Source organism: Tinamus guttatus, unplaced genomic scaffold (assembly GCF_059628265.1).
Source record: "Tinamus guttatus ecotype Peru unplaced genomic scaffold, ASM5962826v1 Tinamus_guttatus_pri_ptg000197l, whole genome shotgun sequence".
NCBI lineage: Eukaryota > Metazoa > Chordata > Aves > Tinamiformes > Tinamidae > Tinamus > Tinamus guttatus.
Genome location: NW_028288731.1, coordinates 721,493 through 748,004, shown reverse-complemented (window position 1 = coordinate 748,004; position 26,512 = coordinate 721,493). Strand labels below are relative to the sequence as shown.

The 26,512-nt window shown below is 53.1% G+C and overlaps 1 protein-coding gene across 3 annotated transcripts; it reads right to left on the bottom strand.

The window, feature by feature from the left end:
* On the bottom strand, positions 1 to 21,942 carry MLPH (melanophilin). Of its 3 annotated transcripts, none has more exons than XM_088523681.1 (17): positions 21,828 to 21,942; positions 17,265 to 17,486; positions 17,040 to 17,149; positions 16,585 to 16,623; positions 15,956 to 16,050; positions 15,475 to 15,603; positions 14,166 to 14,367; positions 13,864 to 14,027; positions 10,451 to 10,534; positions 8,106 to 8,297; positions 6,289 to 6,468; positions 3,744 to 3,899; positions 3,470 to 3,562; positions 2,734 to 2,811; positions 2,194 to 2,251; positions 552 to 649; positions 1 to 126 (listed from the first exon to the last, which is right to left on the bottom strand). In XM_088523681.1, exons 1-17 carry the CDS (start codon positions 21,935 to 21,937, stop codon positions 100 to 102), a joined length of 2,037 nt encoding a protein of 678 aa, XP_088379807.1. In that variant the 5' UTR covers positions 21,938 to 21,942; the 3' UTR covers positions 1 to 99. The 3 variants fall into 3 exon arrangements, with proteins under 3 accessions (XP_088379807.1, XP_088379809.1, XP_088379810.1); XM_088523683.1 differs by lacking the exon at positions 21,828 to 21,942 and adding an exon at positions 19,644 to 19,705; XM_088523684.1 differs by lacking the exon at positions 6,289 to 6,468.
* Positions 21,943 to 26,512: the final 4,570 nt, after the last annotated feature.

Sequence of the window (26,512 nt, the reverse complement as noted above, 5' to 3'; positions counted from 1 at the left end):
AGGAGAAGGAAGGGCAAGCGGCAAGGGAAAGCAGGCGATGCTTTTTGCCGAGGTCGTGGCTCATCGGTGAAATGCAGCGGCAGGAGCAGCCTCCTTTCCTCAGGGCAGGTGGGTCATCACTGGCTTCTGCAAGGGACCAAAGGGAGCACCTCAGCACACCGCAGAGCTGCAGCAGTGGCCGCCCCAGGGCATGGGCCGTCTGTTCTCCCCACACCTCCCTGTCCCAGCCACGGGACACCAACTGGGTCGAGCGGGCCAAGCTGTGGGTGGTGGGGACTGATGGTGGGTGTAAGCCTTGTTTTATTTCCCCCTCTGGGAGCTATTTACAGCCCAGGTGCCAGAGGGCGGGGGTGTAGGTGCCTCTGTTCTCATGGGCCACCACCACCATGAGGGCTGTAGGCCTGAGGGGAACATCCTTAGGGAAAGGCCTGGGACCCATCAGAAACTCCTGAGGACCAGTGGGAGCAAGGAAGCCGGGCCTGCTCCCTTGCAGATCCCCCTCTAAAGACCCTCCAGGACACGGTGGCACCCCCGCACTGCTGGTCTCGTACCGCGAAGAGGCGCTCCACTCTCCTGTTCTTGCCGTTGGGGTTTCTCTGCGTCAGAGAGCCACGGTAGAGGGAGTTGCGGTCAAAGTAGTCATCGCTGCCTGTATTAAGAGACATGAGTGTGACTCAGGTAGGGAATGATGATCCATACGGAGCTCGGGTAAATAGAAAGGGTGCTCCACTCTTTGGAAGTAGCTCCTGTAGGGCACGTTGGCTCTGATCCTCCACTCACTCACTGCACTTTCCCCTCAGCAACACCACTCACTTCCAGCCCATCGGGACACAGAAATGAGGATTTGACCTTTGGGTCCGAGGCAAACATCCCCATAGAGCAGCTCCTGCTCCATCGTGCTGGAGGTTTCAATTGCCCACTAAAGCACTTGGCTTTTGTTATCCCCGCACAATTCACAAACATGTCCGCATAGCGCAAGAGCCTTCCCGTTGCTTTGGCAGCAGCTAATCCTGGATATGGAGTGCTCTTCGGCTTGCCACCACTTTGGATCAGAAGTGCAGAGTCACGGTGACATATCTGCATGCGAATGTGGGCTGGGTCAGCCTGCCACTGGCCAGATCCCAAGATATCTGCCCTGACCCTCTCCGTGGTCAATGAAATCCCTTGGGAAGCCCAACCTTGCGAGGAGCTCTCATCTCATCTTTTGGCTTACTAAATCACTTCCTCTTCACCACCACCAGTTTCCACTTCTTCACCTTGACAAGCCCAACTTTGTGAACCATGGACCTGCATGGAGGACAGCCAGAAGACAGTCCCCCAAATCACCCATTCTGGGCAGAGAGGGGATTAGACTCGCCTGGTGACGTCAGATCTCACTGCACATCCCTCTATCTCCTTGTGGGGTGACGTGTCCCCTGAGCTGCCTTTTATCTGGCTGCCCTTTACAGGAGGGAGCACAGATGACTCTTTCTCAGTACAAGGAAAAAGGACCTTACTACCTAACAGCCTCAGTTTGGGAAAGAGAACTTTTAATTGTCTCTACGCATGGAGGAAATGTGATTCCTTCCCTGCATTAAATGATCTTTTTTCTCCCTTTTCCTGACTTCATCTTTGATTTGGTATTATCTGGAAGGAGAGACTTTCTTTCTGCCTGTGAGCTTATGAGTCAAGATAAGGAAGAAATAGCAAAGTCATTTCCTAATGGGTCTTGCTGATGTCTGTCTGGATGAGACATTTCCAGTGATTGCCCTGTGCCACACAAGCTGCTGGGCCAAGTTGAAGGTCGCTGCCTGCTTTGAAGCACTTCTAAGCTGTGGGGTTTGAGTCTTGGTTGTGGATCCCAGTGGCTGAGGCAGGCAGGCAATGGAGTGAAGGATACCTTCTCCAGCATGACACAATCAAGAAGAAATTGCTAAAAGAAGAGTAATGGGCTCAGGAGAAGCTCTGAGGTCTAAATGTGAAGGCACAGCCAATGGAAGTCCAGCACTAAGTAACATAGTGGTGTCCCTGGACACTGGGGCAGCAAAAATCCAAACAGGTTTCCTCTCTGACACAGGACTCTGCTCACAATAGCTGGATCGGCGGAAGTCCCCAACACAGACACACCGGTGGCTGAACATGGGGACCAGACGTCCTTCCAGGTTGGGCCATGCGCTTGCAGCTCCCCACCACCCCCTTAGCAGCAACTCCTACCTGTGAATTCAAGAGAGCTGTTGAACTTCCTCCTGAATGCCTGGGGTCCTGACATCGCCTGCAAGAGGGAGAAGAGCAGTCTGTAGATGAGAAGGGGATGGGAGGATGAAGCCCACCACAAGGCTGCGTTTCCACCATTTTGAACGTGGTGCTCTCAACACACGCTGACCTCAGGCCTGATGCTGCGCAGTGTGCACATGTACGTACCCCTGGAAGCTCTTCTAGCAGCTCTACTAGCCAAGCGGCAGCAGCCAAAAGTGACACCAGGCAGTTCAGGCCACAGAAACCTGCCCAGGGTCTTAGACATCAGGTCATGGAGAGGATGAAGCCACCACTAATATCTAAGCCAGCTCAGGCCTGTTACTGTGTGCTGAAATGAGACCCCTCCAGCAGAGCAGAGCTCATGGTCCCCATGCTCACTGAGACTGCAAGGACACCTCAAAATGCTGTTTTTCAATCTCTGCCCCTCTGGCTGGTGCTCAAAGTGGCCTCCTTGAGCACTGGAGAAAGACTTCCAGCCCAGACCAAACACACACTCACCTTAATGTCATCCTGAGATTCGGCACTCTGTGACCCTGGGCTGCTGCTGGCAGGTCTAGGAGACGGGAGGCGAAAGTCCTGCAGATGGAGGGAAAAGCAAAGACTTCTCTGCATGGGGTGGTGGAAGCGGGTGGAAAAGCTGTTGGACTGACGAGCTATGGCTACATGGTTCCACGGAAAGGTTCAAGATTCATGCAGAGGTAAAAGCTGTGCTAAGGGACTGTGCATTGAACTAGACGGGGCTCAGGAAATGGGCTTTACTCGTGGCTTTTTGGACAACTCAGGCTGCCTTTGTTTGCTTTCTCACCAACTTTGCTTAGCCTGGTCTGATCCTAAGGTGAGTAAAAATGAAAGGCAGGACACTGCCATGGTGAGAACTCTCTGATCAGCTGCTGTTATAAAAATCAATATGGAAATGCACAGGTTGAGACTACTAAGCATCAGGCTGGGATTCCTCTTACTGTGGGCAACCTCAGAGGTGAGAGGACAAGAGAGAGATCTGCCCTGGATGGTGCAAACATGCATGGCTGAACATCCAGCAGGGCTCCTGCTGAAGCACAGGGTGCAGCACATCTCCTGGGTCGAGGACAGGCTGCTGTGCATGCAACGGCCCCGAATCCCCTCTTTACAAGAGGAGAGAGAGTCCCCCTGCCCAACACACCAGGGATGGAAGCAGGGGATGATGGAGCATGCACCACTCAGGGCTGGGCTTCACCTCCACCATCCTCATGCTCACCTGCGCGCCCTGTTTCTTCCTCGCCTTCTCCACCGACTTCACTGTGAGCCCTGCAGCTGTCAGGGCCGCAATTCGGGTTTCGATGTCCGATACCTTTGGAGGGAGGCAAAACATGCAGACAGTGTACAGGCTGTCTACAACTGCATTGAGAAAGGCATAGCTGCCTGCCAGCAGTGCGAGGCACTCAGGTAATGAAAGCGGCAAGGCCTCTGACAGCTTTGTTTGCTGTCACTGGGCGTTAGGCAGGTAACAGCTCCCCGAGTCAGGCCCTCACCTCGCTCTCTGCCTGCTGTACTTGAGCGGCGGCCGAGGCCACTCTGTCCTCCAGCTCCGACAGCTCCGAGTCGGTGGTGCCGCCGTGCTGAGCCCCTTCCTCAAGCTCTTCCAGGGTCTTCTCAAGCCGGTATGTCTTCCCAGCAGTCAGGTACACCTGAAAAAGAAGAGCCACTGTGGCTCAACTAACGTCCCTGTCTGCTTCCTCTACTTGTGTGACCAGAGCCCCAGATACAACTCCCACCACTGAGGTGGCCACTATTTACAACTGCCTTCCCGCCTTGCAGCACAGCCAGTATCTTTTGGTTCTGGCAGGGCTTTTCATCACATTTTCTCCCTCCCCTGAGCTTTTGAAGGGCAGTTACCAAATGGGTGAAGTAGTAAAAGGCTCAACGTGACTATGTGGAGCAGTACAACTCCGTGACCCTCTCAAGTAGTGTCAGCATCTTTAGGCCACGTCCTCGGTGGGAGGTGGATATCCAGAAACAAGTGCAGGCTACCATGTCCTATGGTGGCAGGCTAGAAAGAGGTTATCTGAGGATCAATTCAGACTGACTTTCCAAATCTGCTCATTTTTAAGGGTGTCTGTGTGGCTGGGTTGCCTGCCGGCAGGATCAGAATTTAGGAATTCAACTTGGGGCAGTTAACCCACCTGGCCCTTGCAAAAGGCTCCAGGGCACAGGAGCTGCTCTGGATATGACACTCAGAAGTGATCCCAGCTGCGTGCCCCAAGTGACGTATGTAAGCACGGAGCCCAAGGCAGCACTGAGGTGGCTACGGATGCACATAACTCCTGGGAGCAACGCGTTTACCTTGCTGCCTAGATAAGCGAGATGAAAGGAGTGTGACCACCCTTCCTAGCAAACTCACTGGATTTACTGTCACTTGAATCCTCCTTGGCTACCACGGGCATGCGAGTCCAAGCAAGGCAGTTTACGAGGCACGAATGCGTCTGTGTGCAATAACATGGGGCGGCCGCAGCAGCTGGTGGTGGCTGCCACACTCTGCTGAATGATCTCAGAGCCTTGGTGCTGCTAAACTATGTGCTGCCAACCTACGTGCTGCCACCTCCCCAGACTGGGTACCGCGTGCGGCTGGCTGGCACGAGCCCTCTCCCCACACTGAGGTACCGGCTTCCATCCAGGTGCAGAGCACTCCCAGGTTGTGCTGGTCCCGGTGCAACGCGTGAGGCAGCACGTCTGCCGCTGGCTGCAAACAGCGCCCCGTGACGCTGCCCAAGTGGACAACATGCGAGTCCCGGGGATGGGGACCCGCGTCAGGCCGCTAAGCGGCAGAGCCGCAGCATTTCCTGAGCAAGAGCACCCCGGTGGCATGCCTGGGCGCGTGGCAAGCCGGGAGCGACTCCACTGAAGCCCCAGAGGGATGCGGTGGGATGAGCACCCTGCTCCAAGGGCCGTATCCTACCCACCTCGCTGCCAAACAGCTGATGGAAGCAGCCGGGAAGCCCGGAGCTTGCATCCTTCCCAGCAGTCCCCCCCTGCTCAGATGGCCTCACGCAGGCACCCGCTTTCCCCAGGATGCTGCCATGGACCAGGACCCAGCTGGCACGGGCTGTTTCTGAAAGCGCCCAGCTCCTTGGGGCCACCCACTTAAAGGAGGAAGCCACCTCTGATGAGACACAAGATGGGCACATTATAAAAGCCCATTTGCTGTCACAGGAGGTTTCTGAAAGCAAAGCTCAGCCCCTCAGATGGAGAGGCAACTCTTTGCGTATGCAGTGCCATTTATCAAGTCACAGGAACAGCTCGAAGCTGCAGCCACTCACTTCCCCAGGGAGTCAAAGTGCAAATGGAAAAGCCCGCAGGAATATGGTAGCCAGCAAGCTTGCTCCACGGTCACACAAAGCTACCATGGGATTTAAACAGATCCATAGGAGCCCATCAGCCCCTTGTACAAGTCACCCATGATCGTGCAACATGCTGGCCCAGCCTCGCACTGCTGGAGAAGAACCCGACAGGAGTGGGACAACAGCCACCCACCACCGAACTGAGAAAAGGTCCTGGCCTCCATCAGACAAGGCCCTGAGCTAAAGGGCCTTTGCTCTTCATCCATTGCAACCACTTCCTGCTGTCTGAGGCATTTAAGTAAACATGATGAGTCAACCCCTTGGTTACTCCTTGCCGGATGGCTAAAAACTTTTACTCTCCCTAAAGTCCCCTGAACTTTACAGCTCTGCAACTTACTATGCATCTGCTTCAAATTCCAGGGGAGGAGAAGTGCAGCTGGAAACACCCTATTTTCCAGCGCTTGGCTCCCCTGTCACACCCCTCCTGTCCGGGGATCGCAGGTCGGACCCTGAGCCTGGCAGCCTCCTTGCTCACCATCCTCCCTTGTAGCTCCTGCCCTTTCTATGGACACATCACAGGATCTTTACGTGCACATGGAGATCATGCACCTAACTCTCCGATCCCTGTGGGACACCTAGCCTCCTAGTGCCAAAATACCCCCTGCCAGAGCTTTTGGCAGTCCTCTGCATTCCGCCCTTCCTTCCCTCCCTGCTCACAGGAAACGTGTGGGAACCTTACGTTTGCTTCAAGGTCACGGTACGCTTCGGCCACCTCTCTGCTGTCTGTCAGGCCGGGGAGGGCGCAGGTGCCACTGCCCTGGCTCTCTCCGTGCACGGACTCATAGACTGCTCTCTCCGTGGCGTTTATGGCCCTCAGGACTTTGGCTGTGATGTCGCTCAAAGCCTGAGCTGCAGATCTCTGCGAGCGCCCGGCGCAGCCGAAGCGGAGGGCAGGCAGGAAGAAGGGAGAGGGGAGAAGAAAGGATGTTATTTTAGCAGGTGCTCACGGGTGCACAAAACCAGCGAGAATGGGGTGAAAGGGGCACCGGGCCTTCCGGAGCCGGAGGAAGATGGAGCTGCGGTAATGACGGGGCTTCATTGTCCCTGGAGGGCTCTCAAGCAGAGATGGGAATGCGGCTAAAAGAGAGCTTTGATCTCAGCCCGCACGTCCTCGAGGATGGCTGTGACAAAAGAAATCTCGTCAACGTGCAAGCGGAGCTGCCGTTAGCCACGGTCAGCGTCGCATTTCCCCCTCGGCTAAAGCTTGGGGCTCGTGTCCCCCTTCTCTCACCCCGAGGAGTCCTGATAACAACATCACCTGTAAGCGCTGCCTGCATTAGCCCTTTTGCTTGATAAGGCATTAAGCATATTTAAAAATAGACTGAAGAAACTCATCATCCTCCTCTCTGCTGATAATTCCCTAGATACCAAGGAGATGGAGGTGATATATGCGCTGGAGACAAAGACAAACAGTTGTGTTCACAACCACACGTATTTCCAGGCAAGCCATTCCGCAACGAACCAGCTCACTCCATGCAGCTGACATTTTTATTATTTTATTGTGCCTCAGTGGCACAGCCAAGTTTCATGTTTTCCATTAGGAAGGCTGCTTTTATCGCAGTGTTCCCCAGCTAAATTTCTTCCCGTCCGGAGAGTACGATCATACAGAAACAAACTCTGAATCACACAAAACACAAACCTCAATGAGGGCAGGCCAAAGAAGTGCAATGGAGCTTAATGAAAGCTTGTGCCCATTGCCATGAGTTCACAGGTGACCGGGGATGCAATTTGCTTCAGATAGTTACTGGGTATCCTAACAAGGGGCATCTTTGTAAATTATTTCTGGTAAATATCAGGAAAGCATAAGGAGAATTGTAAAAATAAATAAATGAGTGCACTCATTAAATGCACGGCACATGTGTGCATGTAGCTGCTCCTACCACACTCTTCAAGCCATCTGCCCAGCAGCAGCCAAGCTCTTCCTTACAAGACCGAAGAACAAAAGGGTATTAAACACTGTGCCCGGTGGCAAAATGGAAGTGTCGGCAATCTGGGGTGAAAGGAGCTTTTTAGGAGAGGAGGGGCAGCGCAGCCCACGCTCGCTTCCTTTGTGCAGCCGGTCAGCAGCGGATGTGTCAGACAAACACGTGCACACTCCCTCCATGAGCAGGGCGCGAGGGAAGGGACGGACAAAGAAGCCATTAGAGCCCTGCGGGAACACTCACCTTTGGGTGCTTAACCTCCGTTTTGTGCTAAGAGGCCGTCTGGATCTGCGCAGCGGGAGACGCACAAAGTCTCCCTTCCCTTGACGCACATCTGACTCCTCTGGACTGTCATCAGTCGCTTGCCACCGCTGCTGCCACACAGCCCTGCTGGCTGGCAGGCATCCTGCTCCGGCAAGCGCTGAACCAAGCGGCCCGCAGTGCTAGCGGCCTTTGAGATGACAGGGTTGGCCAGACCAACAGCCCTCCTGTCACAGCGGAGCTGTAGGAGGCTTACAACAGGAGGAACTACAAACAAGGCCCAGAAGAGCACGGGTGGGAGGACACGAGTTACCTGGTGGGCCTCGCTGGCCACGTCATCACTGGAGGAGCTCATTTCTGGTTTCTTCGCTCTCTTCTTTTCTTCATGCTCCTCTTCTTCCGAAGAGATTCCTTTGTCGCTGATGTTGCTGGCTAGCTCCTCCAGCTTCCTCTTCAACTCCTCCTCCTCAGCATCAGGATCAAGCTGCGACTCTGGGGCTGGAGACTGAGGGAATAGGAAGGAGTTTTGTAAGTGTAGCAGTCCCCAAAGGCTGGCTGTGTGGAGCATGCCTGGATCCACACACACTCACCAAGGCAGGGCCACTGTCCAACACAAAAGTGGGACCAGAAGCCACCCAGTGTCAACGATGACATCCCACGCCCACAGTTCTGCTCACGCACCTTCTACACATAGGACAGGCAGGGGGGAGTGAAATGGAAAATAGTTCAAATTCTTGATGTAAAGCACCTCCACACACATAGGAGGTACTTGTTTTCCTATGTGGAAAACTGGATTTCTCCCTCCCCTCCCTTATAAAAACGCCACCAAACTAACACTGGGGAGGCTGAGAGATTTGAGGCCAAACATCGTGGCATTTTCATTTTGAATTGCCACCCGGCTGGAGATCACCCAGCCCAAAGTAGCCCACTTGGCTGAGATAGGAGCCGCATGAAATAACTGTTGTCCAAGGAAGCTTGGCCATATGAGATCAGAGCTTTTTAGGTACTGAGAATTCAGAAAGCACGCAGGAAATTGTTCTGTAAGAAAAAAGCCATATTTCCGCTTGGCAGTGTTATTACCTACAATTTATTTTACCTCAGGAAGAAATCCTAACAAAATCTCAGCAGCTAGAAAGAATCTCCAAAAGTTACTGAACCCCCTGTCCCTGGCCGTAAGAAGGGAATGCAATTACCTGCCTTATACGTGATGGCTTCTGTCCTTAACAACCTTCAGCAACAGCATTTCCAGCAGGCAATGCTCCCTCCAGGCAACCCATCCCAGGGTTCTGTCATCTTTTCTGCCAGAAAGCTTTCCCTATTAGTTAACCTGAATCTGTCCTGGAGGAGTTCAGACCCTGTTACCTCTGCTCTCATCTGCTGCAGCCATGAGAACAGGGCACTGCTGCTCTCTGAAGGAGCTTTCTACCTACATGGGCACTTATGTCTACCTCACCTTTACCTTCTGGGAGAATCACAGAATCATAGAATGCTTAAGGTTGGAAGGGACCTCTAGAGATCATCTAGTCCAACCCCCCTGCACACACAGGGTCACCTACAGCACGCGGCACAGAACTGCATCCAAGTGGGTTTTGAAGATCCCCAGAGAAGGAGACTCCACAACCTCTCTCGGCAGCCTGTTCCAGGAGGCTAAGCTGCTTGCATTTTCCAAATCTTCTCATATATAACTTCTTCTAGTTATATAACCATTCTGGTTGTTCTTTTATGGAGTCCAGTTGATCAAAACTACAGAGGTTTTCTTGATACCACCCTTGACAACTGCAACTCTCAGGCTGGTGACATCTACAAAGGTAACGTGCTCACCTTCTACTCTTCTACTCCATCTTGATTACAGTAGAAATTACATATGTGGCTGCCTCCGTTATGGATTTTGGAAAAGAAGAAATTGCACTGTTTTACCCATGCCTAGGTGACTTTTCTGTAATTATTACTGCCCATTCCACTGAGTGATCAGCAGTCAGAGCAGTTCATTGTAATGGGTTCACATTAAGGAAAAGGAAAGGACATAGCCTAAAATTAGAAGGCTAGAATCAATGCAAAGTGACCTATATATTCACAGATCCTATGCTGCTGCCCAACTATAACTTAATTTAGCTGCCTTCTTGCAAGCTTGATGGCCTTGTAAGGCAAGGGCAGCCCAGAAGAGAGACAAACTTCCTTTTAGCTAGGACCTTTTACTCATGATAACCAGATCATGCCCTTATACATACAAATTGATTCTTGCATGGTTTCAAATGAACTGTCACAGCTCTATACACATACTGACACCCATCAAAGAATATTACTGAAATTAATATTTTACAGAATATCGAACTGAAGCCCAATTCTTCTTCTGCCAGAGGCACTAGGCTGCACGTGGGCCCAAAGGCCACAGGTTAAACTCACTTCTGTTTCTGTCCTGCCACGCAATAGTTTCTAAGGCAGATCTGAAACGCGAGAGGAGTTTCCAAGGCTCAGACAGGACTAAAATCAACCAACCAGTCCTGAAGCATTTGGGGCTCTTCGAGCACCATCCTGCCAGCAGAAGAAGGGATGCAACACATGCCAGACTGGCTCCTAGCATCTCCTCCACCTTCAGAGAGGCCAGGAAAGGGCCAGGGAGATAGAAATACTGTGGTCACCCTGGCTTTGCCCCATTACCTCATCAGAGCGCACCAGGATTTTTTCCTCCAAGCGGTTCAGCATGCGTTCGATTGCGGACATGCGTTTGTTCAGCTCGTGAATCTAGAGGAAAGGAGAGAGCAAAGGAGTAGAGAGCAGACCAGCCACCGCCACCAAGACAGCGAGAATAAAGCCCAGGGCACGTGCAGCCAGCAGGAGAAAGGAAATGGCGAGACACCATCACCGCAGCACAAGGAACGTTGCCTTTGCAAAACGGTGCCTTGCTAGGGGGACTGTGGGTCTGAATGCAGCTCCAGCCTGAAATCACACTCATCTGCATGATGCAGACATGTCAAAGCAAGCCATGGATGAACACGTTGTGCTGACTGTCAGTGGGTGACCAAAAAAAGTATAAACAAACCAACAACAACAAAAAAGGATGTGGCTTAAAAAACAGCCCTTGAAACCCATAAGACCTCCAAGAGGTGCATGGCCTCTCCTCAAATCTGGAAAATGCAAAGTAATGTCAAGCTCTTGACATGCTGCCCCTCTTCTCTAAGTCCCTCCTCCAATTGGGAAAAAAAAAAAAGGCATGGGAGAGAAGGGAAGGAACCACAAACTCCTGAAAAAATCGAAGACAAGTTGCTTTCTACGCTCAAGAGCCAAGGAACATTTCTGTGAAAAATGCTGAAAAACATAAAAAGAAATCTCCTTTTGTCTCTCTCTCTTTTTTTTTTTTTTTTAAAGAAGAAACTGTTCCCAAAATATATCTTTTTCCTTTGCATCAAACAAAGGAAATGCAACGAATGAAAATATTGCCCATTCCAAGCAGAAGCAGCACTGGCTTCCGCATTGCTCCGGCTCTCAGCATCTGCCTCACGCTCCAAGGAGGCCACGTAGCCAACCCCATGACGAAGAGATGCGAGGGCTGCGCTTTGCTCCTCTAACACCTCCCTCTGCTCGCTGCATTTTTGTGCTCGATGAGTTAGGTCCTCGCAACAGCTCAGAGAGGTTACGAACCGGTGTTCACCTTGCGGGCTGCGTTTGCTTCACGTTTCCTCACTTCAGATGTTTTAATACACGGCAGCATTTTGCAGCCTCTCTCATGGGGAGAGCACTGCAGGGTGGTCCAGGCCCGATGGGGATTTATGGAAGAAGCACCTAGCACAGCTTTCGCCACGACCAAGTTTGAATAGTCTGGAGAAAGCCCAAGCTCTAACGCAATTGTGTTCGTTGCTGTCTCCCGCTTAGAAGCCAATGGCCTGTCACTGTCTCCTTGTCACTGGAGCATTGGATCACCCCCTGCCTGCAGGTTTAATGCTGCTAATGACACTTTTGATTGGGGAGGGTAATTACAGCGCTCCGCTCCCCCGAGCGTCAGGGTCTTACATTCATCTTCCAGTAAGCCGGCATAACCTCCCTGAGCTGTTTTGAGGACCTAACTCATCGAGTACAAAAACACAGCGAGCGGACGGAGGTGTTGCAGGAGCAAAGCGCAGCCCGCAAGGGGAACACCAGTTACCACAAAATCCTACTGGCTCATGGGCAGCGAGCACAGGATCCCCTGTGAGGTGCTGCCTCCAGTGCCCAAGAGCAACTTGGGGGAGCTCTTGGACCTCTAGGTGAAGGGTTTATGTGAAGGAGAGGAGACAGGTGGCAGGAAAGATAGGAAAAGGCCTGTGATGGGCAGAGCTTTGGACACGTAGAATCGCTCAGCTCCCTCAGGGAAGAGAAGAGAAACTTAACCAGCAAGCGGGTGCTCTTCCGTGTGGCTGGGCTCTGTTCCTACTGCAGCCAAGGACCTGGCTCTCTGCTGAAATCAAGTGGGTTTTGTACAAGTACAGCATCCCACCTCTTTGTGCTCTTCACAAGTCTTGTCAGGTTTGAGAGCGTGTTTTTCTTTTTTTTTTTTTTTTGTAAATACACTTCTTTTTTTTTAACATATATTTTTTCATGCCTCCAGCTCCTGGAGTCACAGGGCCAGGGGATGGTCTTTGCTTTTATTCCCAGAAAAGATAAGTTTCTTGTGTTCAGGACTGAAAAGTGTGCCCTCCCCAGGGTTAAAGCAAAATCCAAAGCAGCCTAGTGCATGGTGACTTTCAGTTCAAACCCGTGTTTGGAAGAACCTCCCTCTGAGGTTTCAAAGATGGTTTCACTCGCTCTCATCTTCGGGCTGGCACATGGCCTCTCCTCAGCCAAGGGCACCTGCGCTGCGCGTGTTGCCCTGAAGGTAATGGGGCAGTGGGAGCCTGGTTTGCTCCACAGGGTGAGGGAAGGCTGTGTGGGAAGGTGGTTGCTAGCTGTAAACGCATCAGCAGCATAAAGGCAGGAAGGATGAAGAGCTATTTAAGCTAATGAGCAATGTTGGCATGAGAACAAATGGGGTTAAATTGGGAATTAGGAAGAGTCTTGCAGCCATTAGAGTGGCAAGCTTTCCTGACAGCCTTCGGATGGGTGAGATGGAGCCAAACACGTTGCACCAAAACATGCTGAAGCACCCTTAGGTGACAGCTCGCCCAGCTGATGAAGGAAGTCATCCGAAGTGTTGGTAGGAATTTGGCCCCATTTCCCCACTGCAAAGCACCATGTGCATTTTATGCCTAACGTACCGTGGTCTCATTAAGGACACCCATTTACTGCTTACTGGCAGATGAGGAGCATTCGCTCATTAAAACATACGTTGGGAAAATAAAGGCAAAGGAGAGGTTACGGATAATCCAGAGGTGTCCACCAGCACATGCAAAACTACCAGCTGAAAGCGGAAACCAGCAGTGCTTTTCCCTATGTTATCTGTGTAGCAAAACAGCAACGTGCGTTTGGCTGCTGAAGAGGGCTGAGGGAGGCTGTGTGCCACGTCAAGCATCCTTAAACGGGGCACCAAGAACTCCAGGTCCCTGCTGCACAATTAAAGCGCGTGCTCACAGCCCTCCAGACACCTTCTCTCGACAGCTCCTCTATTATGGGTCAGGAGAGGGATGTGACAAGTCAGCCTGACCCCGTCCTACCGGGACTGCAACACTCTCCACACTGTAAACGAAAAGGATCTTGATGTTCATTAAATATCCCTCTCCAAGCTTTGGTCTGATCGTAGAGCACGAGTACATTCAATTGAGAAAGGTCTTTTTGGGGACACAGCAAACTACAAGTGACGCACAGGTTAACAGGGACAGGCTGGTAAATCAACAGCACTGAAGGCAGAGTTGTTATTACAGCAGGTGCACAGTGGAACAACAGTGCTCGATTTTCTCTTTGCCACAAACCTGGCAGAAAGAGGGCAGAGCTCCAGAGCATATTTGCATGATCCTAACAGGGCAGAGTGCTGCATCCAGTTTGCCCCCACTGCTTTTGCTTCTTCTCCGAACCAGATAGCACTGTCCTGCACCTCACAAATAACAAGCATGGTTTTTGGCTGCCAACCTGGTCCTACAAGAGATTTAACAGCTGCTGGATACCTGATTTCCAGAGTGGCTGACGTTTTCCTGGGAGGAGGCTCTGTTCCGGCGTTTCACGTAATGGGATGCATAGCTAGTGAACCTCTGGGGCCCCTTGGCATCCTCATCGGAGGTGTCCATATCTGCAGAGTACGGGGACCGAGGCTGCTCGCTCCAGTGGCTGCCTTTGGGGAGAGAAGGCTTCAATACAAAGACACAAGAGACTCATGCCCAAAGAAAGTTACCCCTTTCATTCCAGTCCAAATTCTCACAGTTCCTCCTCCCCAAAAGGAGGCAGGAGGAGTCTGGCCAGAAACACCTACCAGGTTTTGCATTTCTTTCCAGGCTCCTTCTCCGCGAGTTGACCATGAGCCGGACCTCTGTGCTGAACTCCTGCCTGGGAGGGCTCGCGCGGGGTCCCTGTTCCTGCAGGACGGGCTGGAAGGCCGTTGCCAGATCCGCCTCCTCGGCCACGGACTCCTTCTGGGAGGCATCTTCAGCGGAGTCAGGGAAGTCTGGGAAGGCCTGAGACAAGGATTGCTGCTGAGGAGCTGCCGCGAGGACGCTCTCCATCATTCCCTTGTTGAGCTACAGAGCCTAGTTTTGTCCTCTAATAAATGCACACGTTGACCTTTCATAATGACAGTTCTTAAAACTCCAGATAAAAACTCCTGATTAAAAAGGTGTTTTTTTTTTTTTTTTTTTTTTTTTTTTTTTTTTTTTTTTTAAATCTTTCCGGTGAACCCCCAGCACTACCTATAGCCACTGCCAGGGGGCAGCGTTAAGTCTTATGAAATCTGGGCACAGGCCTCCCGCTGAAAAAGCTTGGTCCTCAAGATCTAGCCTTTAAAAACCACCACGTCCTCTCACTTATTCAAACAAAAACAACCTCCTGTCCCTCAGGTAGTTTACAAACTCCAAGCTGAATCCAAATGATCTCAAGAGACTTCAGCCCTCCCTCACCTTATGTCAATTTTGGCAGCATATGGGCAGGCTCAGGTTAAAAAAAGAACAAACCTATTTGTTTATCCCTAACTCTAACCAGCTAATACTGAAGTATAAGAGTCCTCCTTCAAAACCTTTACAATTCATTTTTTATTTTATATTTGTAGCTCTCAAAAAAGGGAGAAAAAAAAAAGACAAAAAAAAAAGCCTCTAATGTTCACACAGTTCTGTGCCCCACATTCTCTCCTCCAGCGTCCTGTCCCTCAGGTACCCTCACGAGGGTCATTCCAGCTCTGCAGGAGCTTCATGCAGGCAGTGTGGGTCTGTCCCTTGATGCTGCTGGCAGACTATGTCCCTAGTGCCACCACATGGAGAAAAGGGCAAAGAACAGCAGAAGAAAACCGACCGCTGCCTGCTGTCATCAGCAAAGCAATCGGAAGAAAGGCCAGAGAATCCCTTGCTGTCCCGTCCTGCCGCTTGTCCTTGCTGTGGTTTGACACTCTACTTCTGCCTCAACCTTAGGCAAGGCACTTCTTGCAATGAAAGAACAGCCAGCCAGCAGGGCAAGAGGGAAGGCAAGGCCATCACCTGCCCAAACCACCACGCAATCGATAGCTGGAGGAGGAAACAGAGGCAGCGAGGAGGGAAGGAGGGAAGAAACGCAACCGCCTGCCATGCTCCTAGTACCTGGAAGCCGTCTGGGCTGCTGGCTGCTGGCGAGAGCTGTGCGGACTGGCGGCGGGACTGAGCAGAGTAGTCCGAGTCCAGCTCAAAGTCATAGGGATGAACAGACAGCAACCGCTTGGTCTTGCGCACCTTAGGCAGCGTAGAAGGAAAAATCAGCGTAAAACTCAGATGATCTTGGAGAACAGGAGAGGGAGCGTGTCTGTTCTTCTAGTGAAGAAGAGGTGGGTATAGGCTGGAGCTGGGGGTTTCATACCTTTTAAGGATCCCCTGACTGTCAGGAGACCAGGCCCTTCTTTTGCAGAGGACAAATAACTGTAGTTTCACAGATTGGCCATTTTTATGAAATCTGAAGTGAGGTTATTGCTGATTTTGAGCAAGGCACAGAGAGCCGCCACCACCACCACCATCACCCAGGGAAGACCAAGGGCAGCAGTCAAGGGCACAAAGCTGAGCAGAACAGGCCTCAAGTGGAAACACTCACTCTGCTGTAGCCCTCTGCTTCAGCTCCACGCAGGACATCATCTTCGTTGTCACTGTCATCCCCTGTGCCACCACTGGTGGGCAGCTGGCATTCACCTGCAGGAAGACAGTGGCATGGTATGTTTAGGTGACTTCAGCACCCTCTTTCCTGGCAGTTTTCCCCTTGGGCACACCTGTAGGTGAGGCTGCGCTTCTTATCTGGGTTGAAAGAGGCTGGATAAGGAGTATCTAATATTACTTTTTTCCCCTGTCCAAATGGTACAGGATGGCCAGCAGGTTGCATAATTAAAAAGATGGGGAAAAACCATAGAAAACGGGCAGCATACTCCCCTGATAGCCCCACCAGGGCCTGGAAACTAGAGGCCTTTTTGGGGTGCAACTCCTAGGCAGCAGCACTGATGTCTGGGTAGCACTTGGCCTTGCAAAAGCTTGGATGGGCTCTCGCTGCTTCCCCTCTGAGCTCTGCCCCTCACCAACACGGACCTGACCATGGCAGAGGCCTGCACCTCGGGGACCACCCTCAGTCCCCATGGCTGGAGACCATGAAGAGCCAAAGCCAGTGAGAACCTGTCTTGGATTTGAAACCTGCTGCAATTCTCTTTTAAACAGTAACGCAAAGAATCAACTCACTGTTAATGTCTGGCAGGCTGTAAACTCTGTCATGAAGACCTAAATAAGAAGAAAGAACGGGGGAAAAAATATATAAATACAATTTCTCCAGGTACATCACAGAGAGCAAGTGACTGAGCTAAAATCCACTGCACTGCCAGCACGAGACACCACTGGCAAGGAAACTCAGCAGCGGTGAGGGCAGAAATCAGGGCTAGCCACAGGCAGAGCCCAGGAAGAGGAGGAGAGCTTCAACACCCGGAAAGCGCTGCCACCCACCGGTAAGTGGTACCGCAAGCACCAGGGCTGAGCCCCCAGTGCTGGGCTGCACCCACTGTCCTGGGGAACGGCGAGGGGGAAACCCCGGAGCGCCTCGGACGCGGGCGACGGACGGCTCCGAGGGGACGCGGAGCATCGCGGGCTGGACCCTGGCGGGTCCGTCGGCACCGGCCGGGAGGCGCCGCGGAGCTGCTCACCTGGCCGCAGCCTGCCGCACAGCGACTGCAGCACCTTGGCGCTGCCGAAGCGCTTGAAGCGCGACCGCACGTGCTCGTAGTACCACTCGAGGGACCCGATCTTCACAATCCTGCCGAGGCGGGGAGAGAACACAGAAGTGAGCTGGGACACCCATCCACCAGGGACACCCACCCACCCTCAACACGGGGACCACCGTGCCCTGAGCGCTCAGGACCAGCAGGTACCTGGACAAGCGGCAGGGATCGCAGACCCAGCCCTGCTCCTTCTTGTTGTAGCGGCTGCAGCCCTTGCAGGTGTAGAAGTGGCAGTCCAGGCACTGCCGCTTGCTGTTGAGCAGGAACTTGAAGGGCTGGAGGCAGTGGACACAGTGGGTCTCGTTCAGGTGCGACTGATGCGTCAGGAACTCCCTCTTGCTGCTCTCCTTGTCAATCTTGCACTTCAGCTCCCTGCAGGAAAACCCCCATGCAAAGCAGTGAGCACCAGGGGAGGGGATGGGGACACCTGTGAGAGCCGTTCCTGCTCTCACTGCTGCAAAGCTGCAGCAATGCCAAGGATAGTGGTGGCACTGCACCAGTTTAGACATGGGTGCATCCACATCCAGGATTTCTCCACTGATTTGTGTTTTTTAATTCACCGTGAGTGCTTTTTCCAACACAATATAATCCCACCGCTCTGCGCAACCTCCCACATGGCTTCCTCCATAGTGCTTGATCATGGCAGGGAACAATTTTCCAGGGAGCGTCTCTGAGTTCCCTGGTGGAAACAGCTGCGGGGAAGAGCTAATTCAGGAACACATCACGGGTTAAACGAGCAGAGCTGAGCAAAGAAGCGACGATGGGGCTCCAGGTTCAGCGCAAGCAAGGATCTGGCACTTAAATTTCAGGCACAATTTGGCTGTGCCAACATCTGTCTTGTTTCACCTTGCACGGTACAGACCACAAATAGCAGGAGTCCCATCAGAGCAACTGCTCCTGCAAAGATGCTGGCCGCATCCCAACCCACCGTGACCTTTGAGCCTGGAGTCCAGCCGGGAATTAAAAGCTGTTCTGGACTTCTTAGCAACAAAAAGCAATTAGAGATTAAAAAGGACACGTCAAGCAACCATGCCAAACGATCCGACCAGAAAGCTCTCTACAGGTTGGTTATATTCAAAATGCCCAGCTATGAGCTTGGAAAGCAGCAGCCTATTGCAACTTGGCGGAAAGAAGCAAGCCGAGCACAGAGCATCACCTTGGGATCTCACACCCATCATGAGCAGGTTATACCCAAGACCTACAGGGCTAAATTCAGCAGAGGTTTTTAGTACAGGCAGAAGCAACGTGCAGCGAGGTGTGGGCTGCTCTGGAGTGAACGGCTGCAGGAGAAGCTCACGCCAGACCCACGAACGCCCGGCTAACACAGGTGCTTTCCACAGGCACGCTCTCCTGGCACCCTGCTTCACCACAGACTTGCCTGGCTAGCCAGACCAGGTCCCCATGTGGGTTCAGTCCAGGACCAAGCCTGCAGCAATAGCCAGGGACAGCTAAAACACACATTGCAAGCTACGGAGCCTCTGCATCGAAGGCAAGGACCTCCTGCCTTGCCTGAAGGCTATTTGTTCTCTGGGCAACACACTGGCTCAAATATGTTTGTCTTTGGGGCTATGCTCTAAAGCCAGTGTTTGAGTTGCAGGGAAGGTCCTAGAAGCCTTGTTTTCTGTAGAGGCAGGGTAAAGAAACTGCGTTTTCCAGCAGGGAAATCAGGCCCACAAACCTCAAGCAACCAGGTGGCTCCTCAAGGTCTGTGCCCTATCTGGTAGCTGCGCCATGGCTAAACTTTCCTCCGGGGCTTCCCAAAGGAGACGGGCGGAACGAGAGACGGAAGGTGTCACGGCTGGGTTAACCACGCCAGCTCAGGAGGGAAAAGCTCAGCTGATCTAAAGCACCTTCCCCTGGCGCCCCGAGGGCGGTCGGGGAGGCAGGAAGGTCCCAGGGCTGCTTCACATGGAGCACAAGGCTCCTGCTCCTGGCTCTGCTCCTTGCGCCCTCCCGGAGAGCAGGCAGCTGCATGGCAGCAATACAATCAGACAGAAAATCTCCATTTAACCACGCGTGCTCATTAGGGCTCAGCTCTCGTTTTCTCCCTGGGAAGACTTTCCCAAGCCGCTTGCTGCCAGCGCGCTGGACCATGCTCGTTGCGCCCCGTGGCGTCACCCGCTGCCATTAACAACTGCGGATCCAGAACGTGCAAAACCAGCTCAAGGACTGAAGCGGAGCCCAAGTTTTTATGTTCGCTACAACTTAGAGCACACGTTAAGCAGTCAATTCATATGTGGCTACTAACTCCCAAAGCAGAAGCCCGCGAAGGCGCAGACTGTGGCAGTGTTACACGCCACCCCCTGCCCGACCACGCAGGCCGCAGAAACGGGCCTGTTTCTACTCGCATTCATTTTTGTTTTTCAAACAGGTGCTGCAGGTACCTAATGAAGTGCCCCAATCTTAACCCCGGCGAGACAGCAGTGCTTGAGCCTGAGAATTAGAAAACAAACAAGGAAGAGGAAGCGCGTTTCCTGGGGACACTGCTTGCCTTTGAACGTGGATCCGTGGCTTGCAAACAGGTCCTACCTGGCCATGCCTTTCAGGTGCCACCCCGAAGCTCCGGGTCATGCTTCTCTGCTCGGGCTCTTGCGCCGATCTTTTGCCCAACTGCTCTGTCTCGTTTTCAGAACTGGTCAGACCCCTCCACCCCCTGCCTCGCCAAAGGAAGGACGAGCCTCAACCCCAGTATTTTACACGCTGGCCATCGTGGCATCTCACAGGCGCAGCGCTCCCCTTGCATGTCAATGCGGCGTCTGGCCGGCCAGAGCTTTTGTCCTGTAGCCAGAAGAGGTTTTTGCAAAAAAGAAAGCTCAGAGGGGGCGCGGGGAGGGAAGAAAAGGACCAAGGAGGGTGGCTGGACGTTCCTCCAAGGCTTGCGTGTTGGGGCAAGCCGAGAGGAGTAAAAACAAGTGAAGAGGGGCGAGAGGATACGTGCCCACAGGTCCTTGCGCGCTGAAGGCCAGTTGCATCGTGTCCCGACTTGTTGCAAGCAGAAAAACACTCCCGGCCTGGTGTGGGAGGGGGAATCGTCTGGCAGCCCGTGCCGGGCGCTACAGACAAAGCTGGGGCTGGCCCCACGGGGCACTGCAACCTCAGCACCCTCCTTTCTCCCCTTGGGAAGGCTCTGGGCCGCCGTAAGGGAGACACCCGGCCCTGCTGGGTAATCCTGTCTATATTTGTAAAACACCCCCGTCTGATCTCCGTCCTGCACTTGAGGGCTACCAGCAGAGCAAGGCAACAGACAGCGACGCCGAGTCACCTCTGCCGCCCTCACGGGCTGGATTTTCTGGATCACCCTCGAGCTTCTGTGGAAGCAGGAGCACGGGGAAGGCTCCACGACGCAGGCTGTGAACCCCCCTTGGCAGCAGGAGCAGCTGTTCTCCTGCCAGCTCTCACCAAAGTGCACAGTGCATGGCAGAAGTAAGACCCAGAGTCTCCCCGCGTGGGCCCACATGCCATGAAAAGTGACTTTTCCAAACCTGTTTGCTTCTTTCATCACTAAAAGCGATGCCGACTTCTTTCAGAGCATGCAATGTTAAGAGAAATCTTGTTCCAGCCACCTTAAATGGGTCCCTGAAACGGCTGCAGTGGAGTTGCTGACCATTTTTTCCCCAAAACATTGATTCTCCCGCTGAGCTCAGGAAATGTCTCTCCCTATCGGAGTTACCCAGGAACTTGCTCCCTCGTGGGTCTCCCAGGCCGGTCTCCCAGCTCCCCCGTGCCAAGCCAGACGCTTCCACCGCATGGAAAGGCTCCCCGGGCATCCCGGCGTGGGAGGCTCCCTGCGGATGCTGCCCAAGGTCTCGCTCCCACCAAGGAAACAAGTGCCTAAACGCTGATTACTCCAAACACTGCTGTGAAATAAAAATGATTGGCCCTGACTTTGGCTCTCCTTTAGCAGCAAACTGCTAATCCTGTAAACAAAATATAACATGGCACAGTTTTCTAAATCAACACGTAGCACATGAAACAGCTGGACAGAGACCAGCCTCAAGGATTTATCCCATTTAATAAACTCGCCAGAAAATAGATACCCACAGTGTTTCTCCTCACAGCTGAGCTCTTCCGCTTCCCTGATCAGCTTTAGACCCAGCTCAGATGCCAATATCCCGTGCCAAGCTCAGAGGAGCGCGACCCTCGCCTGCACCATCCCTATGCCTCTCTCCTGCTCCCAAGGGCAGGAATGGAGGCGCTCACGGACCCTCGGGGCAGCCAAGCCATCTGTCTAGCTTGCAAAATTGGGGGCTAGGTGGGCTTAGCAGAAGGGCTGCACTGCCCGAAGGCGGCCCTGGAGCACCGGCATCATGCTCCGATAGCGAGGAAAGCTCAGCCAAACCCTAGCAGGCTCAACAGGAAGGCTTAAAATAAACTTGGGAAACTTTGAGATCCAGGTAATGATGAGCAAGGCTGGGGAACCTTTTCACACCGCTTAATAAAGTGAGGGAGCCAATTCCAAGGCTGATCCATTTGGCAAAACCCACCCAAGCATCACACCCAACTCTAGTTCAAGCATTTCCTCCATGGGGCCGGAGAGCTGGACACAGCACCCGTCCCGGTGGCAGGGACGAGGAGGCCGGCCGGCCCTGCAGCAGCAGGAGGCATCACCCTGCAGCCGATAACGTGGGAATCACAGCGGCTGAGTCCCGCCTGGGCCCGGGCTGCTCCTCCTCGCTCACTGCCTCAACCGGGGACCCGGGAGAAGATACTCACTCCAGCCGCTCCTCCTCCTTCTTCCGCAGATCAAAGTCCCGCTGCACGACTTCCCAAACATGCTTGGCCTCGTCGTCTGTCAGCTTGGAGAGATCCAGCTTCCTGCCCATGTTGCGCTGCCGTGCCTGCAGGAGGAGAGCGGCCGCGGCTCGGAGCCCGTCCGCACGATCCGCCTCGTCCAGGGACGGCCGGGGCGCTCCGCCGGGAGAGCCCGCCCCGGCGGGGCAGGCGGCAGCGCTGGCCGGGAGCTTATCAGCGGCGGATACTCCCCGGCAGCCGGCCGGGAAAGCCGCCCTGCCTTCCCCGGGGCAGCGCCGCGGGCAGCTCCGCGCCCCGTCCGCCCGGCTCTGCGCCGGCGAGACGCTGGGCTGCGGGCGGGCTGCAAACCCGCCTGCCCCTGGCGCGGGGCGTGCGGCTCCCGTCGAGCTCAGGCACCCGCCGTGCCTGTAAATCGCTCCCCGCGTCCCCTCCCCTGCAACTTGTGGGCGAAAGAAGCAGCCGTTTTGCACCCTTATCAGAGCAAATATCGGTGTTCACCCATTTTTTAACTCCTCCCCGAAGGGCACCCAAAGGAAGAGTCAGGGGAGGAAGGAGATAAGCAGCGCTCAGGCAGGCAGAGCAAGACGAGGCCACCGCAATGGGGCCCTCGTCAACGCCGGGCGCCAAGGCTCCCTGCCGCTCGGCCACGCGGGGCCAGGCATCGCCCGCCCTGGTACCCCGCTCCAAGCAAAGACTGGACTAACCTCTGTGAGCAGAGCCAGGAAGGGGCTTCGGATCTAGATGCGGGCAAATTCGGCGCTGAAAAATCGCAATAGCCGCAGCTCTCACTGCGAGCTGGAGGCTGGAGCGGGGCTGGATGCCACAGATTGATTCCCCGCTGCCCTGCAGGCAGAGACACGACCCCCCCAAGCAATTAGGTTATTGGCAGGAGCGAGACACGCGGGTCGAGCTGCTCCTTATATAAGCGCATTTGAGAGCCTCACTGCACCCGAACAGCAGAGCAGGTCAATAGATACTAATTAACATCACAAGGGGACCCTGTTCGGGGACCTCTTGGGGCAAATATGCCAAGAGCCCCAGCGCCTGCATTTGCACCAGGCGAGTGTTTAAGGGGCTGGTGGGCAGCAGCCAACATCTTGTGACTGGTTGCAAGCCGTGGAATAAGGGGGGAAGTTGAATAAAAGGGGGCAGAGGCGGCCTCCCACTCAACCAAAGTGTCAGTGAAGCGCTGGCAAGTGCCAGCACCCCACCGAAAGCGACGCTTTAGCTGGAAAACCATCCCCTGGGAAGCTTCCTGCATGTAGATCCGCAGAATAAATCGCAAGTGGTGCATTTTTTCCCAGGAAATGCACCCCAGAGAGCAGCATGTGAATCAGTAGAGGAAGATTTCCCTTTTCCCATTGCAAAGCAGTTTGTTGAATTTTGCCGAAATCACCAGCTTCCAGAGAGCGTGGACTCTGCTTCGAGAAAGAAAATTAAATCTACCAGACCACAGCAATTTCCCCATCACTTCTTCCTCTTACAAGCATGCATAAAGACCCCTGGATCTTATTAAGTCACATCCAAGTATAAATAAAAACAAACAGAACCACACTCACACTAGTATCATAAGCGGAAAAGCCAGGTGACGCCAGGCTCTGCAGTGACTGCAGCTGAGTGGGGTGGAAGGGACGAGGCAAATCAAGGCTTTCCTCCCAGCTGCGCACCTCTGGCAGCCTCTTTGATTTCAGCCAAGCTTGAGGCCTCAATTTCTTCTTGGCAAAACGGAAAAGAGAAACATTACACGCGAAAACAGGTGAGGATAAAGTTGGGCTCAGTTTGGAGATTTTGGTCCTGTCAGATAATAAAACAGTGGAGTTTGTGCATGTAGACAGCCACATCAACCACCAAAGGCAGTTAATGGTCTGCCATGAACAACTCCGACCGGTGTCCTTGCTCCCAGCGTGGGGACATCCCAGGCACCCGGCCAGGCTGCAGGAGTTCCCGAAAGCCGGATGGAGTCGGCCCCGGAGCAGCACATCCTCAAGGCCGTCCTTAAGCCGCGGGCAAGGCGCACACAAGGCCCTTATTCAGGGCAGCAGAGCGAAAGCGGCCCGGCTGCAACACGCGAGGCGGCAGGGAGCCTTGGCTGCGCGCTGCCGGCTGCCTCCGTCTCTCCCTCCACCTCTCTGCGGTCATCTCCGAGTCATGAGATTTCTTAGGTCTGTGATCACATTCCTTCTCCCTTCAGCTTCTTGGCAGGTTTATAAAGGCCTCTTATCCTCTTGGTCATGCTAGGGCAAAACAAGCAGGACGGGCCGGAGCAGGGTACAACACAGCACCTATTTCTGTATGCGACCCGTCAGGCATCGTTATGGGTCTTACTATTAATATGACTACTTAATTATGTTACCGTGTGACCACATCTCATGTGGAGACAGCCAGAATGACTCCAGCAGCCTTGTCCAAATAATTTGGTCCTCCAACATCTCTTGGTCAACTCTTGTAGATAACAATGCTCCGACATTGGTTGCAAGCAGAAAGCTACAGTCATGAGGAAGAGAAAACATTTGTTTTACTATTATGAGCAAGACTAAACAGTTTCTGTTCTTGCCTAGGAGAAATAGTGAATTTCCCATATTCTCACTGGCACTCTCAGGCACTGAGTAGTGCCTGAGTATGAAAGGAAACCAGGACAGGCACCTGCAAAAAGCTAGTGGCGAGGGTTCCACCAGGAAGTAAATCTTTGCACAGGAGCAGACTTCTACCTTTGCATTTTCACCAAAGTCCTGTGGCATTTGCAGAGATTAAAAATATAATGCAAGCATCTGACTGCAGACAGGTAGTAAAATACTTGGCAAAGGCTGTCACCTTCCAAAGCTCATAGAGCTTACCAAGGTAAACAGGAGCTGAACAAACATGAGTTAATCCTGTCTGAATCAATGTGACTTTAAGGCCACTTTAGACACAGGTGTTTAATGAACGGTTTCCTATTGCAAGGCAGCAGTAACAGCTAAAAACACAGCGTATTTGGGGATAAACAGATTGGCAGCAGCTGTGGCTGAATCCTACCTGCAACCTGGGAGATGTAGCTTGAGAAATGCTTGGAGGGTCAGAGCCACCTGGTCCTGGGTGGAGCTTGAACTGCTGATCTCCAGCATGACCCCCTCAATACAGCTCAGGTGTGAAGTGCTTGCGGACTGGGCCAGGAGCAGAAGTATGTCAAAGAATCACAAACATGGAATTCTTTAAAAATAGCTCAAATATACATATAACTTAGGACATATGTATCTTGTCCTGAGGCAAAAATTATGCTATTCTACTTTGCTTTGTTCCCATTGACTGGCCCCAACTGGTTTATAATAAACTCTAAGGTTTTTGCATTATTTGATAATGATGACATGGAAGTTCTGCTAAAGACAAACGATCCTACAAAGTTAGCAAGAGATACTATTTTTTTGTTCTCTCCTTTGTCTTGCACATAATTTATGTGGTACCCAGGATGACCGCTGAGGCTGGGGACTTGAAGTAGCACTGTCCATATGGCGAGTAATGCGGCAGAAGAGGCTGGAGGCTTTGACAGTCACATTCAAAACCCTGAACACCAGAGAAGATGCAAGAGAAAAATCAGAGTTATTATCAAGCAAGGACACTGACTGGATGTTCCTGCTCGCTCAACCGGCAGGGTCGAAAACAAACTATATTTAGGCACGCAGGCGCAGTTCAGCAACCAAGCAGCTCACGCACGTCTCGAGTGCTAGCTCCGGGCTGTCTGCAGATGCAGGTTGTCATCACCCAACTGGTTCCTGCTTTGGCACAGTTCAGAGGGGGTCTCTTAGCTAGGAAAAGGGCAGAGCTGATATTGTTGGCAAGAACCATTACTTACTGCTTGTCTGCTAAGAGCTGATGTTGGGGAGATGACATCGTGCTCCAGGGGACAGCAAAGGTCTCCACTTGCCTAAGGAAAACCAGAGGGAGATCCCTGGAAGTCAGTTGAGACAGACAGAGAGCCAGGCAAGACTGAAAAGCTACTTTGACAGTGCTTTGAGTCTGGGCAGAGCTGACCATTCCTGCCCCAGACAGAAACCCTCACCAAGCACTTCCTTGCTGCCCAGGGAAGGAGCAGGGTTTTGTTTTTTAATTCCCCATGAACCCAAGACCATGGTCAGGAGCGGGAAGGGGCTCAACATCATCTCCGATGCAAACCTCAAGGCCCCCAAAACACAGAACACCCTAATGCCAACCGCATGGATTGAACAACTGGGATTTTAAAGATGACGAGGGCGAAGGAAAGGCAGGGACCGAGGGCTGGTCCTTGGGCACGCCAGTGCAAACAAAACGCTCCTTGTTCACAGCCCGGCTGGCCGGGCTCCCTCCCCTGGAACAACTGTGTGCAGCCAACCATCCGGCACAGCTCTGCTGAGGGGAACGTGCTCCTTCAGCTTGCACAGCGGCTCCGTGCTGGCCTCGGACACCCCCCAGCAGCGCTTTGAGCGGCACACCGCGAGAAGCACCCGTGACACGCGGCTAATCTCGCTCGGCCATTTGAGATGTTCCGATAAATCATCTGCTTATCGGCGCTCCCCTCCTGCGCACGAGGCCGGCTGCGATCACAAGCGGACACAAGCTGCTGTTCTTCTCCAGCCATCCAGGCTGCACTGGTGTGGTTTGGGGCAAGTCGCATGATCCCCCGTCCAAAGCATGTG